The sequence below is a fragment of the Zootoca vivipara genome, chromosome 7 (genome assembly GCF_963506605.1).
Source record: "Zootoca vivipara chromosome 7, rZooViv1.1, whole genome shotgun sequence".
Lineage (NCBI taxonomy): Eukaryota > Metazoa > Chordata > Lepidosauria > Squamata > Lacertidae > Zootoca > Zootoca vivipara.
The window spans coordinates 2,612,133-2,628,976 of NC_083282.1; the positions used below are offsets into that span (position 1 = coordinate 2,612,133).

Here is a 16,844-nt window from a genome sequence, read left to right on the forward strand (position 1 = left end):
AAACTGGAACTTAGGCATTGCCAGACTAATTTGCTGCATAGCCTATACTTCTCTTGATGTAACCTTATCATTTTATAATTTAATTTAATTTATATTTTCTGGAACACAAACCACTGCAAACATTGCAGTGCAGCTGGAATCAGGCAGCATTCTCTGCCTTGTGAAAATAATAATAATAATAATAAATTATTTATACCCCACCCATCTGGCTGGGTTTCCCCAGCCACTCTGGGTGGCTTCCAACAGAAAAATGAAATAAAATGATCTATTAAACATTAAAAGCCTTAATGTATCTTCAGGTAATGTGGGTATCCCTGGCTGATTCCAGTATCCATCCGGTCAAGACCAGACCCGGAGGCAGGGATAGTCTTCCCAACAATGACTAAGCCTGCTTCCTCGGTAATGCGTGGTCTGGTCTTAGCGTAACTCCTCCTCCTACCCATGATCACTGAGATCGGTTGTCCCAGTGCCGGCAACCCCCCCCCCCCGGTGGAACCTGCCCCAGCCATTTTGTTGGCTGGGACCCACTCCCAGGCAGCCCTGACCCCTCCCCCTAAGAACAAATTAAAACCTATATAAAACACACAAAAACACAATAAAACAATACTAACCAAGAAATAAAAAATACAAAAGTAACAAAATTAAACAAATTTCCAAACCCAAGTAAACATTGAACCCACACCATAACGTATTTAAAATGGTAAAAAGAAAATTTTAAAGCATTTTGAAAAGAACTCTGCGCAGTTCAGAGTCCTCCTAGACATCAACAGTGATGGGGGCAACAGTCCCCAGGAGGCCCGCCAGGGCCCGTCCTAAGCCAGGTGGTAAGAGGCAGGGACAGGACCTGCAGGCACTCACGCAGGGGAAATGTTAAAGCTTTTAAGGTATAGGGCAGGTGTTGTTCAAGTTAAATTGAAACTTGCACTTACCAAACTGAAAGCTGGAGGTAATTCGGTAGGTGCTGTATCCAACGGCATTGGTACAGACAGATGAGTGCCCAAAACAAAAGCAGGGAGTGCATCCCCTTGGATTGGCAGGATCCAAGTTAAAAAAGCCAGGTTTGCACCTAAAATAAAATTTAAAAAACCACTGAGCACTTCTAATCCATCTCCCACATTGATCTTCTGCCTTAACAACCTTTAAGAGTTTCATTTAACTGGGCCACAGAACTGCATCCACAATATTTCATACAGTCATGCTAGACCACTGTGTGGCAGAACCTCACACTCAATCTGAGGAAGTCTTTCATTCCGGTAAAATAACAGCCAGCATCCTGAAAAAGTATTGCTAGAGGTTGTCTTTCTTCTGTGGTGCAGCAGATAGATGCTGGTCTTTGACCAGGAAAAGCTGGACTCTAATCCCTACTCAGAACCATTTATCATTTTATTCGGCAATTGCTATTTCCATGGGTATATCCACGTTCTGTTGGGAGAGCTGTGACCCAACCTCTGCACAAGTATACAAGGGGGTGTCTAAAGACCTGCACCTCTCATAGATGATCAAATTCACCCTGAGCTTTTGCTAGGATGACAACAGCACGTTCCACAACAAATGTTACTGAGCCCAAAAGGGCTTGTTCTTACTAACAGCAGAAGAACTCCTGCAAGTTGAGAAGAAAAAAATGAAGCCACTGCTGCCAAGTGGATCCCTACAAATTTCATTCTCAATTGCCAAAATGGCCTCATTTCAGTGGCCCAAATTTCTCTTCCATCTCCCCAACAAAAACTGAGCCCAACATTCTCGGGTGAAATCTTTTCACTCAATCCCAGCTCAGGTGCCAATTTACCACCCTAACTGCTGTTTGCCAGAAACAGACTGAAACGTCAGGAGCTGCTCTCAACTATCAGATTCATTAGGAAGCCTTTCAAAAAGCCGCCCTCTCTCAAGCTTGATCTGCATCATGGATTTTTTGTAAGGATAAAAGGGATCACGCCTCTTGTACACTGCTCTGAGCCCTACAAAGGGCAGAAATGCAAAGCGCAACAAATGGGTCAAATCCCACATCCAGAATCCTGTGACGTAATGCAAACCACACTACCTTTCACAATTGAAGCCCTCAGCATTGTCTTTGCAGGTACAACGCCCTGTGTCCACGTTGCACTCGTCCATACTGCCAGCAGGATTGCAAGAACACAGCCTGGAAGAGAAGCAAAGAAGTCCAGTCAGAGCACTGAGGAGAATAAGGTCATATATCAGGAAGGGGACCTGAGGCCCTGCAGATATTGATGGGCCACAACTCTCACTAGCCCCCAACCATCATGGCCAGTGGTCAGGAATAATGAGAGATGCAGAAACACCAGGGGGCTCCTCATCCCTGTCGCACACTCTCTGTCATCTATATATTGATCTAGGGTCAGTCAACTTTTACCTGCAACCGGCCTCTGTGAGAGAGTGGAAGCCGGGCTGGCATCTATCACATTTGTCGCCCATCACACCAGATTTACAACTGCACCGCCCATAGTTGTCACACTGAGTGCTGAGGGAACCTGTGTGTACAAAATGAGATCAAGGTACTATTAAAAAGCAAATCAACGCAAAAACTGCACCATTTGTTCTTCAAACTAGGGCCCCCTAAATAGGGAGGGACCGGGATCCCAGAATAGGCAAAGGCAATCACAATATTACCGTATATCATTTCTGTAGCCCCAACTCCAGACTAAAACAATGTTATCTAGATGAAGTAATCGAAAGTAAAATATGCAACATGCGTTAACCATCTAAAGGTTTCCAATCTACACACTCAAATCAGGACTTATCCTATACTGAAGCTGCAATAATTTAATACTTGGCAGTTATATGGTGTGTGTTCTCCCTCCCCCCCCCCCCGTGGTGCATATACTTTGGCAGGAAGACCCTTTTGCTCCAATACAATGTAAAACAAACTATTTTGATTCTTGTTGGCAGAGCTCAGAATAGGCTACGCTCATGCACAAAAAAATCCTGAACATTCTGTGATGCAAAAGAGCATGAGCTGTGCTGCTAGTTATTTAGTTATATGGTGTTTTTGAGAAGTTCAATATCCTGCTGTCTGTCCACTACAACTGAGGGAGTTTAAAAAGCAGCTTTGTTTGTCAATTGTAAGAAGCAGCAGACGCCACTCCCCACCCCCGCTCTCTTTTACTGATCTGAGTTATAACCTGGGCTTTGTGTACATAATTTCATTTATTTAAAAGCAGTGTTATCATCTCTTTCTATGGGCTGAGGGTTGTAGAATGTTCAGCTTCTACATAAATCAGAGCAGCAAAGCCACAAGAACCTGCTGTCCTATTAAATACATAAAGCAAAAGTCTAGCTTTCACTCAGGTGGCAACTTGAGTCTGGACTTCACCACTTCCGGTGGCAGGTGGGGGTTCGAGTGATGAAATGTTCCATGAATAAGATTCCACAAATAAAGGACAGCAGATGGCAGGAAGAAGAATTCTAGCACAGCCCTTTTCCTTTAAGGTGGTCCTTGTCTATTGGCAGGGGCTGTTTCTGCACAGAGGTGCATTCTTTCCAAGAGCTTCCACCTGGGCTCTGACGCAGGACAGTGCAGACTCAGATATCCTGGGCCAGTGGCAGCGAGACCAAATGCCACCAGACTCAACAATCCAAAAAGCTTTCACAGAAGACTTGGCATTCCCCTCTCTGAGAGATGTCAACTCTCAGACCTCCCCTGGAAGGTCATTCCATAACTGCAGGGCACATTGGCTTCATCCCAAGCATTTTAAGTTCCTATACTGAAGGAATTACAGAACACAACTATATAGGCTTTAGGGTTTCATAAGCAAGAGGCTTTCTCTGAAATAATATAGGTCACAATCCATTAAAGCTCGGCTCAACAATCAGCTTCCCAAGAAGCCCACTTCAATAACACCCTCTAAATAATCCTGCTGGCAAGTTCTCCTGAAGCATATGCTGGGTCTCCACATCTCTTTCCCCTCTAGATTGGGGACTGGGGACTGGACAGGAAGCAGGCTAGCTGCTGCCTCTTACATTAAAGCAGAGGTCGGCAACCTAAGGCCCATGGGCCAAAAGCGGCCCAAGAGGGTCACTTAACTGGCCCATGAGCTGCCCCCAAACCAAGCCACCCACTCGGCGAGTCCCCGTGCCACACTGCACCGGTTTAGTGCAGCGCGCAGGGGCTCTTCTGCGGCGCGGAAATCACTTCTGCTCATGCCCAGACGCTGAAAATCGCTTCTGTGCAGGCGCGCTTTTCAGCATCTGGGTATGCGCAGAAGCAATTTCCGGTGTTGCGCTGCGCCGGTCCGGCTCACGGAGGATCTCTGTGGGAGTGATCCGGCCCATGCCTGGTAAGCCTTGCTGACCCCTGCATTAAAGGCGTTGAATGCTAAAGCTTGCTGAACTGGGCCTAGAAGTTAACGGGCACCTCAAAGCATTTAACTTCCAAACTAGGATGCACTGAGATCATTTGCGTTGTTTTTCAGTGGGTCAAGTATCAGTAGTTTAAAGAGGCGAGGACATTAAAAAGCTAACTTCTCATTAACATTGCAAGACGTTACTGCATCTTTAGGCTAGAAGAAGATTGACACACACACACAAAACCATTAAGAGGATTAAAACAAAACAGATTGATTTGGCAACAAGAAGCTCACAAAGACCTTTACCATATACAGTCAACAGTCTTCCTTAAAGCCAGCAATTATTTAGGAACAATTACTCAGGCAAAAATGCCATCTTAAATCAACACACACACACACACATACTTTAAATATACACTGGCTGCCTGTTGTGTCATGGAATATGCTGCAAAGTTTTAATGCTCCTTATCAGGCCTTCTAAATTTGCCCTTGACTGAAAGACCAGTCTTAATTGTTGCAACCCTACTTGGCATTTACACTTGGCACAATGGCAAAATAAGAGTCTGACCACAGAGTTAGCCTGACAGAGAAACACATAAGCATAGCTTATATAATAGTAGTAGTAGTAGTAATAATAATAATAATAATAATAATAATAATAATAATAATAATAATAAATTATTATTTATACCCCACCCATCTGGCTGGGTTTCCCCAGCCACTCTGGGCGGCTTCCAACCGAATATTAGTAAAAACAGTACAGCATCAAACATTAAAAACTTCCCTTCAGTTGTCTTCTAAATGTAAAATAGTTGTTTATTGCCTTGACATCTGGTGGGAGGGCGTTCCACAGGGAGGGTGCCCCTACCGAGGACACCCTCTGCCTGGTTCCCTGTAACCTCACTTCTCGCAATGAGGGAACCGCCAGAAGGCCCGTGGTGCTGGATCTCAGTGTCCAGGCTGAATGATGGGGGTGGAGACGCTCCTTCAGGTATACTGGTCAGCACCAACACTTTGAATTGTGCTCGAAAACGTACTGGGAGCCAGTGTAGATCTCTCAGGATGGGTGTTATGTGATCCCGGGGGCCACTCCCAGTCACTAGTCTAGCTGCCGCATTCTGGATTAATTGCAGTTTCTGGGTCACCTTCAAAGGTAGCCCCATGTAAGAGCGCATTGCAGTAGTCCAAGCGGGAGATAACCAGAACATGCACCACTCTGGCGAGACAGTCTGCGGGCAGATAGGGTCTCAGCCTGCGTACCAGATGGAGATGGTAGACAGCCACCCTGGGCACAGAATTGACCTGCGCCTCCATGGACAGCTGTGAGTCCAAAATGACTCCCAGGCTGCGCACCTGGTCCTTCAGGGGCACAGTTACCCCATTCAGGACTAGGGAGTCCCCCACCCCCGCCTACCCCCTATCCCCCAAAAACAGTACTTCTGTCTTGTCAGGATTCAACCTCATCAATCTGTTAGCTTCCATCCATCCTCCAACCGCCTCCAGGCACTCACACAGGACCTTCACCGCCTTCACTGGTTCTGATTTAAAAGAGAGGTAGAGCTGGGTGTCATCTGCATACTGATGAACACCCAGCCCAAACTCCCTGATGATCTCTTCCAGCGGCTTCATATAGATATTAAAAAGCATGGGGGAGAGAACGGAAGTGAGTGCCCAGGGGTATGAACACTCATCCCCCTGAACACGGCCCAGGAGGAAGGAGGGGAACCACTGTATGACAGTGCCCCCAGTTCCCAACCCCTCTAGACAGTCTTAGCTTAGATCAGTGTCTGAGTTAGACACCTCAGCTATATTATATTCTGTACAGATCTTATTGAATATGTGAAGCTGGGTAACCACTGTTTAACATTTTAAACACTATTCTACTAATGCCCAAGTACAGATCTCTGTTCACACATCATCCATTCTAGAACCAAAGAACTGTAGAGTTGGAAGGGACCATGAGGGTCATCTAGTCCAACAGCCTGCAATGCAGGGGTTTGTTGCCCAACATAGGGCTCAAACGTATGACCCTGAGATTAAGTCTCATGCTCTACCAACTGAGCTGTGACCAAGAAAGAGAATTCAGAATCACTAGGCACAGCAAGGAGGCTTAACTCTCCACTCCTGTTGGAAGAAGCAACAGGATGCACTTGGGGACATCACTGCCTCTTCCCTAATGGGCCCCTCCATCGCTGATATTGGGTGGCCACGCCCCATGGGCAGTGCACCCCACTTGCCCCTTCCACATGATCCTTGCAATAGACAGGCTCTTCTCCGTCTCACATACATCCCACCCATTAGGACTACAACCATTTTGGTAGGCCCCCACCTTTTATAAAATGAAGCTGATTTAAGAGCTGACTTCACACAAAATGTTACCGGTATTCTAGTTGTTACAATTTAAACCCACAAAGGGTAACCTTTTAAAATGGTCAGCATGCCAAGAACTCTCTCCCTTTGGAAGCTTAACAACTGAAAAACACAAAGAGATTCATCATCTCTGCCACTCACCCACGGGGTTGCAGTTACATGGCAGGCACGATTCCTCACTCCCAAGGCGGTAGAAATTCTCCCGGCACCTCTCGCAGTTTGGCCCGTCGGTATTCCCAAAGCAGCTTGTGCAGTGGCCACCGTGGCCCGTGGAACGGTAGAGCTCAGGATCAAAGTAGCACTCCTGTGACCGGCCATTGCAGTTACAAGCTAGAGGTAAGGAACAAACATGTGCTTGTTTAGTAGGCCATTGAAGTACATCTCCCTGCTAAATCCCTTTCCATCTGCCCAACCCTCCATGCAACAAATCCGGAAGTAAACGCTACCAAGTCTATAAAGTTGTAAAATAAGATGCTCAGTCCAAAAGAAAAATGCAGATTAATAGAAACAACAAATGGCTCAGAAATGAAAAGAGGTTGGGGAGAAGTAAAGAGATGAGAAAATTTAGCAACTGTTTCTACCTGTTTGGAGATAATGGGAGGAGGAGTTTGGGACCTCAGATAACGTTCCATGTTTACCATACAGAATATAAAAGCTCAACAAGTTCAGTGATTTTCAGAAAGCTAGTTCACTGAGGTTTCCTTCATATTAGTTCAGGGGGACACCAAAAGTAGCAGAGGTTGAGATGGTTGGTGAAGCTTCTGAACTGGAGCCAAAAATCCCATAGGTTGGGCTGTAGAAGAGCTTAGTTTTCTCCTGTTCTTGGTTTTGTTTTTTAAAAAAACACCAAGCCATATTTTGAACTAAAATAGAAATAAAGGGCCAGCAACAATGGATCTATCCTCCAATTCCCATGTAAGCTAGAACACAGGCAACATGTTCTTTTACACACAACAACAACAACAACAACAACAACAACAACAACAACTGAAGAGCAGAGACTTTAGCAGGAGTCCTCTGCTTATGAACTTTGTGCTATGCAGACCCATTTCTGGTGCACAACATAGCTGCCAAGTTATCCCTTTTTTACAGGGATTTTCCCTTATGCTGAATAGGCTTCCTCGCGAGAAAAAGGAAAACTTGGCAGCTATGGTGCACAAGTCAAGGCAAGTGGGAACGTCAGGAGAGAAATCTGCTAAGGTTCGTACACTGTGTTAAAGACCCCCTTTTGCCCGGGTCTTGGCTTACATGGGAGAAATAGTTAATGGTGCAGGTGCAATTCTTTAGACTTGGGGGCAGGGGGCGGGGGCACAAATGGAAAGCCTGGGTTGAACTCCCAGGCCACTAACTGCCAATCCACAGCACAGAGTCAAGCTGCGGAGGACCTTAAGGTCCACAAATAACAACACGTTGGAGATCCCGAGCCATAAGGTTGTTAGATTGTGCTCAACTAGGGCCAGGGCCTTTTCAGAATTGGCCCCAACTTGGTGGAATGCTCTCTCACAGGAGACTAGGGCCCTGCGGGATTTGACATCTTTCTGCAGGGCCTGCAAGATGGAGCTGTTCCGCCTGGCCTTTGGCCTGGACTCAGTCTGGCCCCTATGTTTTCCTCCCTTATGGTTTTTGACTTGGGCCTTTTTAAAAATGAGGCTGCATTTAAAATTTTAAATGTAAATTGTATTTTAACCTGTACTTTAACTAATTGTTTTTCTTTCTTTATGTCTTATTGTAATTTTACTGGTGTCGGCCGCCCTGAGCCTGGTTTCGACTGGGAGGGTGGGGTATAAATTTATTATTATTATTATTATTATTATTATTATTATTATTATTATTATTAAGCTGACACACCCTTCCTGCATTTGCAGTGTTGAGCAGCTGCCTGATCCTCGGTTCAGCAGCTTTAGGGTAAAACCACCCCAGGGCAGAGGATCCACAGGGAGCTCCATATACTGGTACCACGGTGCAAACCAGAATAGCACTATCCATACTTTGGATTCTCCTGATGGTTCACTTGCTCTTGCCCAAGGCTCCAGGAGGTGGAGGCCATTAGCCTTTGTCCATGAGCATAAAGCTTTCTCCACCCCCTCACCCCAAAAGGCTGGAGTCTGGATATGTTGCTGAGTGTACTAGATTTTCCACCCGGCTGTCTCTCCAGCTGTGCTACAGTTTCTAAGCTTCCCACAGCTCTCCCACACAGTTGACACTGCTCTCTGGCATGCAAACTGCGGGGAAAGATAGCAGTGAGACCAGCCTCCCCCAGCTGCATCCTGTGTGTCGTCTGTGTCTGTGTATGTGAACGAGAGAGACAAAACTTTCTGCTTTCCTTAGCACAGACAGGCCTAATTGCTCATGTCAAGGACATGGAGCAGAACAAGAGCCCATCAGACACCAGTTTCGTCAGGCTTTCAACTCAATTCACATATGCAGCTGGGAACTTTCAGCATACATATGAAGCAAGTTAAGAAGAAATACTGTATTGCCTTTTCTTCCCATGCAGTAAGCTAGTGATTCTAATGCTGGAGGCCAGAGCCCACTAGCGTGCAATGAAGCAGGCTAAATTGTGCCTTCACAAATTAAGCCATAGTGTTGGGAGCACCCTAATCCATGCTCACCAGAGTGTGGAGTCCCCATGCAGCACAGATGCTATACCCACGCCCGTCAAATGTATGGGAAGGAATAAAGAAGCACCATGCAGCCTGTGCTACAGCTAACAAGCGCGGGGGTATTCCAGAAGCATAACTCAAAAAGTGCAGCCCCATCGCGGAGGGAAATGCAAGATGCTGCAAGGCAATTCTTATCTGTCATTACAAGGAGAATGCCTTCTCACATTTCTTATATATATTTATTACAGTGGCAAACCAAACAGGCATTTTAAATGCCTATAGCAAACTGTTTCAACGTCTGCCTTCATCGGTTCCTCTGTAGAAAGAAGGCTGTTTCCAAGGGGGCAGTTTTAGGGTGGGCACAGGAGGCCTTCATTTTGCTGAAGTGAAGCCACACTGCTTGTATCCTCTAGGTCAGTGATGGGCAACCTTTTGAGCTTTCTCAAAAGGTTCTCTTTGAAGTGATACCTTCTACCTGTCCTGGTGCTTTTGAAGGTAGCTGTATCTATGGAGTACACACAGGTGATACAGCACTTGGAATTACAAGGATGAGACCCAGGATTGCTGACAGATGGCTTACGTAAAGCTCTCACTAACAGTTTGCGTAGAATGGAAGGCTGGCAAAATGCTGTAACAGGAGGCTTGCTGATAGCAAACTCTGAATGGTTTGCTAAATCTAACAACAGGTAGCTTTCTCTGATTGCCAAGTGATAGCTAGGAGATGCTGGATGGAAGTCTCCCACATGTGGGATATGTTGCTCTTTGTCAGGTGGCTGTTCACTTTGATGGAGGTGGTTTTCTCTAGGCAGGATGGGAGCCCAATGGATGTTGCAATCAATTACATGTGGATGATATTCTTTTTGCAGGAGACGTTGTTTATTTTCAGTGATCTTTTGGTGTTTTATCTTTGTTGCAAATGCATTTGATTCTAAGAACCAGTCTGTAAACAATGATTTTTTAAATATGTTTTGGATGTCAGGATTTCCAGCACAGATGCGTGTGAGCATCTCTGGTTTATGTTGTAAAGACTGGTGACTATTTTGTTATTTCAACAATGAGAAGAACATCCCATCCAATGCACAGCTCAGTGATGTGCTGCCCATTATGGAAGGAGATGGGGAACTTGATATGAGGCTGCTGTTTTTATAACATGCACTTATATCCAAGGGTAGGACTCAGGGGGTCATTTGTGAGTCTTCACTTGAGTTTCAGCTAAATTCATGGTGCTGGATCACACCTTGAAGGAACGAGGGTCCCAGGGAAAGAATTTTCACAAAAACAAACATTTCTCAGTTTCTTCAGCAGAGATCATTTGCATCAATAACCAGAACTCTATTGTATTACAAACCTGTGCCCATTTGAAAAATATCTGAAGGCCAGAAATACTTTGCAACTCCAGAAGCAAGAAGATATAGTAAGTATCAGATCAAGCAATTAAAATAGACTACTTTTATCAATAATTTTTTCGTATTTTTTTAAAAAATACCTCTTTCTATGACCACTTAATTGATTCCCAAGGATGTCACAGAACAACTAACAATTGCACACATAAGTTTTCAGACAGTTGCCTTACAACAGTTTTCCCTGCTTCACTGTCATCCTATTCTTCTGTACATTCCAGATAGAAGATGAATCTGCCTGCCACACACTGCAGTCCTCCCAAACACCACCCGGGTACCATATGTAAGGACGTTTCCCACAAGAAAAGCAATCACTATGGAAACAACTGTAAGGTGCCTTGCCCAGAATAAAGCTCTGGGCACCAGGTTAATTCTGATGGACACATCTCACACAGATGATTTCTTGGTACACCTAACCCACTCTACAACCCCTAATGCCAAACATGACACGCCTATTTAATGACATCATGAAAGGGGGGCTCATCCCCAAAACGTGGACCCACTCCAAAATAGTCACCTAACCCACTCTACAGCTAGGGTACTTTTTAAGCCTGAGTGTTACAGCAGTTTCTAGGAAGACAGCAGTCCCTAGCACTGGTTTAAGCTCAAGTCCTTAGACCTTTCTCCCCATCAGAACTTTGCACCCAGAATGAAAGACAAGAAATCCAATTTTTCTCCCCATAAGGTTTGGGGTTTTTTCCCTTTCAAAAAAGAAAGGACTGCATGCCTACCACAAACTCCACAGTAACTCAGAAAAACAACAGGTCTCGGGTAGCATGCAGAATAGAGTTCCCAGATTTTTTTAAACAACCCAGCAGCCAAACACTTTCGAGTACTAATGGCTACAATGATGTGCTTTAAAGTATGTGGACAACACCTGGGGGATGTCTCAAAAGCCAAAGGGATTGCTGAACTGAATTTCTACTAGTTAGAGGGCAAGGCTTCTGTGTGGTTGGACTAGGTGACCCTTGGGGTTTGCTTCCACCTCTACAATTCCCCCCTTCCCAGGACTAGGAGAAGCAAAGTAATGTATGCAAAGGGAGAGTCCTGCATATCAGCTTGTATATTTCATGCCTATTATAGAATTTCTTTCTTGTGACTGTGGAATCTGGGTCATCCTGGCACAGATTATCTATTTATTTTCATCCACAGAACACAATTCCTGGTGATAATTAGTTGAGTCCAGAGGACTATGCTGAATCAACAATGCATAAATGAGAAACACATTTATAATCTTGCAGTTGGGTAAATAGATAGGTGTGCCAACAATAACCACAGATAACAAGCTGTATAGCACCTAGTGTGGTCTGAATTCTGAGATATGAGCCGAAGAATTACCCAACACTCTGCAGGTTCCAAGGCATTTCTACCACACAACACATGCCAACTGATAATGGGAAACAAAGACATTTGAGGTAAGGTTTAAAATAAGCTAAGCTCCTGAATTAATACAGGATGACAAGAGACAGGAAGGGACTGGATCTTGCCAGGAGGAAAAAGGAAGAGAACACTCCAAAGAGCTTTAAAATTGGCTACCTCCCACATGACAGTAGGAGGTGATGAAATAATTGGCAGGAAGATTTTGCTTCTTAGACAAAGCCAGATTATTTAAGAACAACCCCAACACACTTACGCAAACATTCGTTGGCACTCTCTGACGTTGCTCTTCTCCAAGGCCGGTCGTTGTAAAAAGGGAGGCACTTTTCACAGTCCACCCCAAAGGTATTGTGCTTGCAGTTGCAGGAGAGCTTTCCATATTCATTCTTCATACACTCGCTTGCGTGGCCGTTGCATTTACACCTGCACGGTGGGAGCAAGACTTCAGGAAGAAATGTACATCTTGTGCCCCAAAGAGTCCAAACCTCCTACACAACCAGGCTGACTCACATCAAAGGAACTCCTGGGGTCTGTCTGTTCCTTCCCTCCTCCACCCCAAGGGAAGTGATTCTCAGGGCAGTGGAAATTTCTTAACACACAATGAACCAATACAGTCACCCGACCTCTCTCAAGTGACGGCTAAAGCCAAGGAGTAGGTGAGAAAGCAATTTCTAAACATTTTTTTTTCCTTTAAAAAGAAAGAAAGAAACAGATCCGAATGTGCTTCCATATCCCTTGAGGAATTGCCTTTTACATTGCCAATGAAAAGCATGCAGTAGAGACAGGCAAACAGGGACCTGTTCTGACATTTCTACCTTTGCTGCCCTGGGCTCCTTTGGGAGAAAGGGCAGGATAGAAGTAGCAATAGTTATTCCAATATAGCTTTCATGTGCCCCTCTCACATCCGCTCCACCATGTTATTATGCAGTTGATTTCTCCAGAGTAAGCCCAAACCAGTGGCTCTCAAATGGTGTGGCACACTACACTAGTACGGCAGGAGAGAATAACAAGTGTGGCTGGAAGATTCAAGGACAATCAGTATTATATTTTAGGAATGATTCATGCTCTTATGTAGTTGCATCGTTTTATACTTTCTAGGTGTCCCATGATCATATGATAAAGTAGTTGTGTTCTATTTTATAAATCAAGCACTGTTAAGAGTTGTGTCTTTTTGTTTTCCAACATATTTCTCATCAATAAAAACATTCGGTGTGGTGCAAGCAAATTTTAATTCTGATAGTGTGGCCCAGAGAAAAAAGTTTGAGCAGCACTGATTTAGACACAACCCAAGTGTTTTCAAAACTCAACTGGGTTTGCCCTCATTCTCGTGTCTGGGTTTTACTTAATGACAACCTCTCTTTTATCGTGGACAGAGACTTTTCATAAAATGTAAACAACACCAAGTAATTATGAGAAGTACTACTGAACTTTATAAGCTTGACCTGGTTACATGAATCTAGTGCAAATGAAGTTGAAGAATGCACCACAGATATTGGAATAGTCCTTGAGCCAGTACACAAGTTCAGTAACAGATGTTTTATTAAGTCATCATTTTTAAATGAAAAATCACTTCAACTGTGTGTACATACAAATAAAAAATGGGGGGTGCAGTCAGAAGCCCCAAGCAAACACTCATTTAAGATATTAAATATATAATTGGATGCGGTTTACTACTTACCTGCCACCCACAGCAAAGTCAGAAATGGCATAGTAATAAGACTTGAGAACTTTGGGGTCATTAAAAACTTCATCTCCAAAGGTGTTCAGGCGATTAAGGCTTACTCTGATATCAGTAGCAGTTACCCATTCCTAAAAGAGGAAATTGGAATGAAGCCACAATACACTCCATGAACAAGCCACAGCAACACTCAATGAATAGCACATATTCTATGTGGCTGTAGCCAAGGTTTGTTTTGGGCTCATTGCTTGTGGTTTGCTTGGGGAAAACAAACTCAGCGGCAAGGTTGAGATGTAATGCTAAGCCACACTCAGCAGCAGGAGGGGGACGGGGAACAGAGCACCCACGATTTTGTCCTGCATGTTCTGCTTCGAACCATAGTCATGGTTTAAAGCAAAATAAAAAAATTCCTTCAGTAGCACCTTAAAGACCAACTAAGTTTTTATTTTGGTATGAGCTTTCGTGTGCATGCACACTTCTTCAGATACACAGAAACCATGGTTTAAAGTTACTGTACTTGCAAATGAGACCATTGCCAGTAGGCCTATTGGGCCTTGTGATTCCACATTATTCATTATTTCCTTGAGAACACAACTCATCCATTATCAAAACTCGTTATATATTTTTTAGAATCCTTTTATAACCTCACATGAGAGCTTAAGAAGCCTCTATGAACAGCATTTTAGAAATTCTCCAATCACCCATGTGGATACTGCTCTGTGCTGTGACAAACCATAAAGTCACAAACAGAGCATTTGGATCTGCCGGGTTGTGCAAAAACTGCATTTTCTGGACACTTTTCAGAGGCCGTTCAACAGAGTGCGATATGGTAGCCCTATCTCATAAGTAAGACATACATGGCAGTGGCCACATTTCTCTTTCACACTGCAATTCTATGGCAAGATAGATCACCATAACCAAGATCTGGGAGCAAAGTGTGTACCAGGAAGTTCACAAAAGCCAGGTGTGCATACACTACACCAGTGTGTCTCAAGCTTGGGTCTCCAGCTGTTGTTAGACTACAACTCCCATCATCCCTGACCACTGCTCCTGCTAACTAGGGATGAAGAGGGTTGTAGTCCAACAACAGCTGGAGACCCAAGCTTGAGAAACACTGTACTACACTGTACACAATTCAGAGTGTGGTTCAGCTATAACACCAAGCCATATGGGGGATAGGATTGAGCCCTGCGGAACCCAACACTGAAGGTTCCACAGGGCTGAAAAGCATTCCCCAAGGAACAGCCTCTGGGAATGACCATCCGAGTAGGACTGGAACCGCCACCCCTAGTTTGGAGAGGCACTCCAGAAAGATAACATGGTCAGTGATATCAAAAGTCGCTGAGAGGTCGAGAAGAATTAACAGGGACATGTTTCCCTTCTCTCTTTCTCAACAGAGGTCATCATACAGGGCAGCCAAAGCAGTTTCTGTGCCCAAACCAGGCCTAAACCCTGATTTAAATGGATACAGAAAATCAGTTTCTTCCAAAAGCGCCTGGATCTGGCCCGCAACCACTTGCTCCAGAACCTTGCCCAGGAAAGGGAGATTAGCAACTGGCCAGTAGTTAGTTGGATTTTCTGAGTCCAGGGAAGGTTTCTTAAGGAGTGGTTTTACCACTGCCTCCTTCAAACAGGCAGGGACCACCCCTCTCGTAAAGAGGCATTGATCACCTCCCTGGCCCAGCCAGCTGTTCCTTCCCTGCTGGCTTTCATCAGCCACGAGGGGCAAGGGTCTAGAGTGACTGATCCAAGCACCTTGTCCACATTGTTGAGCCATCAACACAACAGGACTAGACTGTGCTCTGGACACCCCATGAGATTCATCTGCTGTAACAGCAGTCAAGGTATTGGTAGACGCAAGCGATGTTATCCTCAAAATGTTTTGCAGACAAGTCACAGAGAGCTACTGTTGGTTCTGCCACCTCCTCAGGGCCAGCCTGTAAAAGGCCCTGTACAACCTGGAAAAGCTCTGCCAGGCAACATGATGAGGATGCCATGGAGGCAACAAAGTAGGCCTTTTTTGCTGTCTTCACTGCCACTAGGAAGACTCAATAATGAGCCCTTACCAGTGTTTGGTTGCATTCATTTGAATCTTTCCTCCACTGTTCAAGCCATTTCCCAGCTTGTCTCCTCGCCCTTATCTCCGGAGTATACCAGGGGGCCAACTGGGCTCCACGAAGTGGGAGAGGGCACTCAGGGGCAATTGTGTCAATAGCCCAAGCCATTCGGGTGTTCCAGAGGTCAGCCAGGGCTTCAACAGGCGCACCAGTCATATCAGCCAGAAACGCCCCCAGAGCTATTTGGAATCCCACTGGATCCATCAGCAACTGAAGAATCATCAGTTCACAGCACCCAGAATTTTTCCTGTTCATTTCATAGCTTTAAGATATGCTGATGCCAATTTGAAAAGGAAGCAGGCGGACCCCATGGAAAAACAAATACAACAGCAATGCAACACAACAGTTCTGTTTCCCTTATAAGGAAGGTGCCTGGTTTCCTTGTTAGGAGGTGTGACAGGATGTAAATTTAAATGGACCAGTTAAACAAGAGGCAGTGCTGGCCCACAACTTAGATGGCTTTGGAAGATGATTAGACAAATTCATAGATATTAAGGCTATCCAATGGCACTATGGTTCTGAATAATGCTGCTGGAAACTGCAGGAGAGGAGAGTGCTGTTGCTCTCAGCTCCTGCTTGTGGTTTTCCCATGGCCAGTGTGAAAACAGGATGCTGGACTAGATGGGCCACGGACCTGATCCAGCAGGCTCTTTCTTACGTTCTTATACAAATCTGCACCAGTTTCCCCCTGCAATGAACCATTGGACCTACATGGTGGACCACAAAAACAGCCAAATTCCCAAGCTCCCCCATTACCATTTTACTAATTATTCTTCATCACACATGTATATCAGTCTCCTTCAAAGGAGCAGACAGGGTGTTCTGTGGTTCCCATTCATTTCAATAGAGATTGTGCCAGAGAATGTGTGAGGAATCGCACCCTGAGGCTCAGATCTGTCCATTCCCACTGTGCTGTACTCAGGCACAAACATGAAGCCGCTTCACATGTCTCACGCCGGGGGGGTCTCCCTGGCCAGCTGCTAAACAGCAAAATACAG

The 16,844-nt window shown here is 45.0% G+C and overlaps 1 protein-coding gene across 1 annotated transcript in view; it reads right to left on the reverse strand.

Moving 5' to 3' along the window:
* LAMC1 (laminin subunit gamma 1) overlaps positions 1-16,844 on the reverse strand; it is a 122,502-nt gene that overhangs the window by 36,241 nt on the left and 69,417 nt on the right. Inside the window, exons 3-8 of the mRNA XM_035123885.2 lie at positions 13,730-13,860; positions 12,308-12,474; positions 6,813-7,001; positions 2,369-2,486; positions 2,039-2,137; positions 930-1,066 (exon numbers count right to left, since the gene is read on the reverse strand). Coding sequence (XP_034979776.1) covers positions 930-1,066; positions 2,039-2,137; positions 2,369-2,486; positions 6,813-7,001; positions 12,308-12,474; positions 13,730-13,860 — 841 coding nt within the window. The remainder of the gene's footprint in view (positions 1-929; positions 1,067-2,038; positions 2,138-2,368; positions 2,487-6,812; positions 7,002-12,307; positions 12,475-13,729; positions 13,861-16,844) is intronic.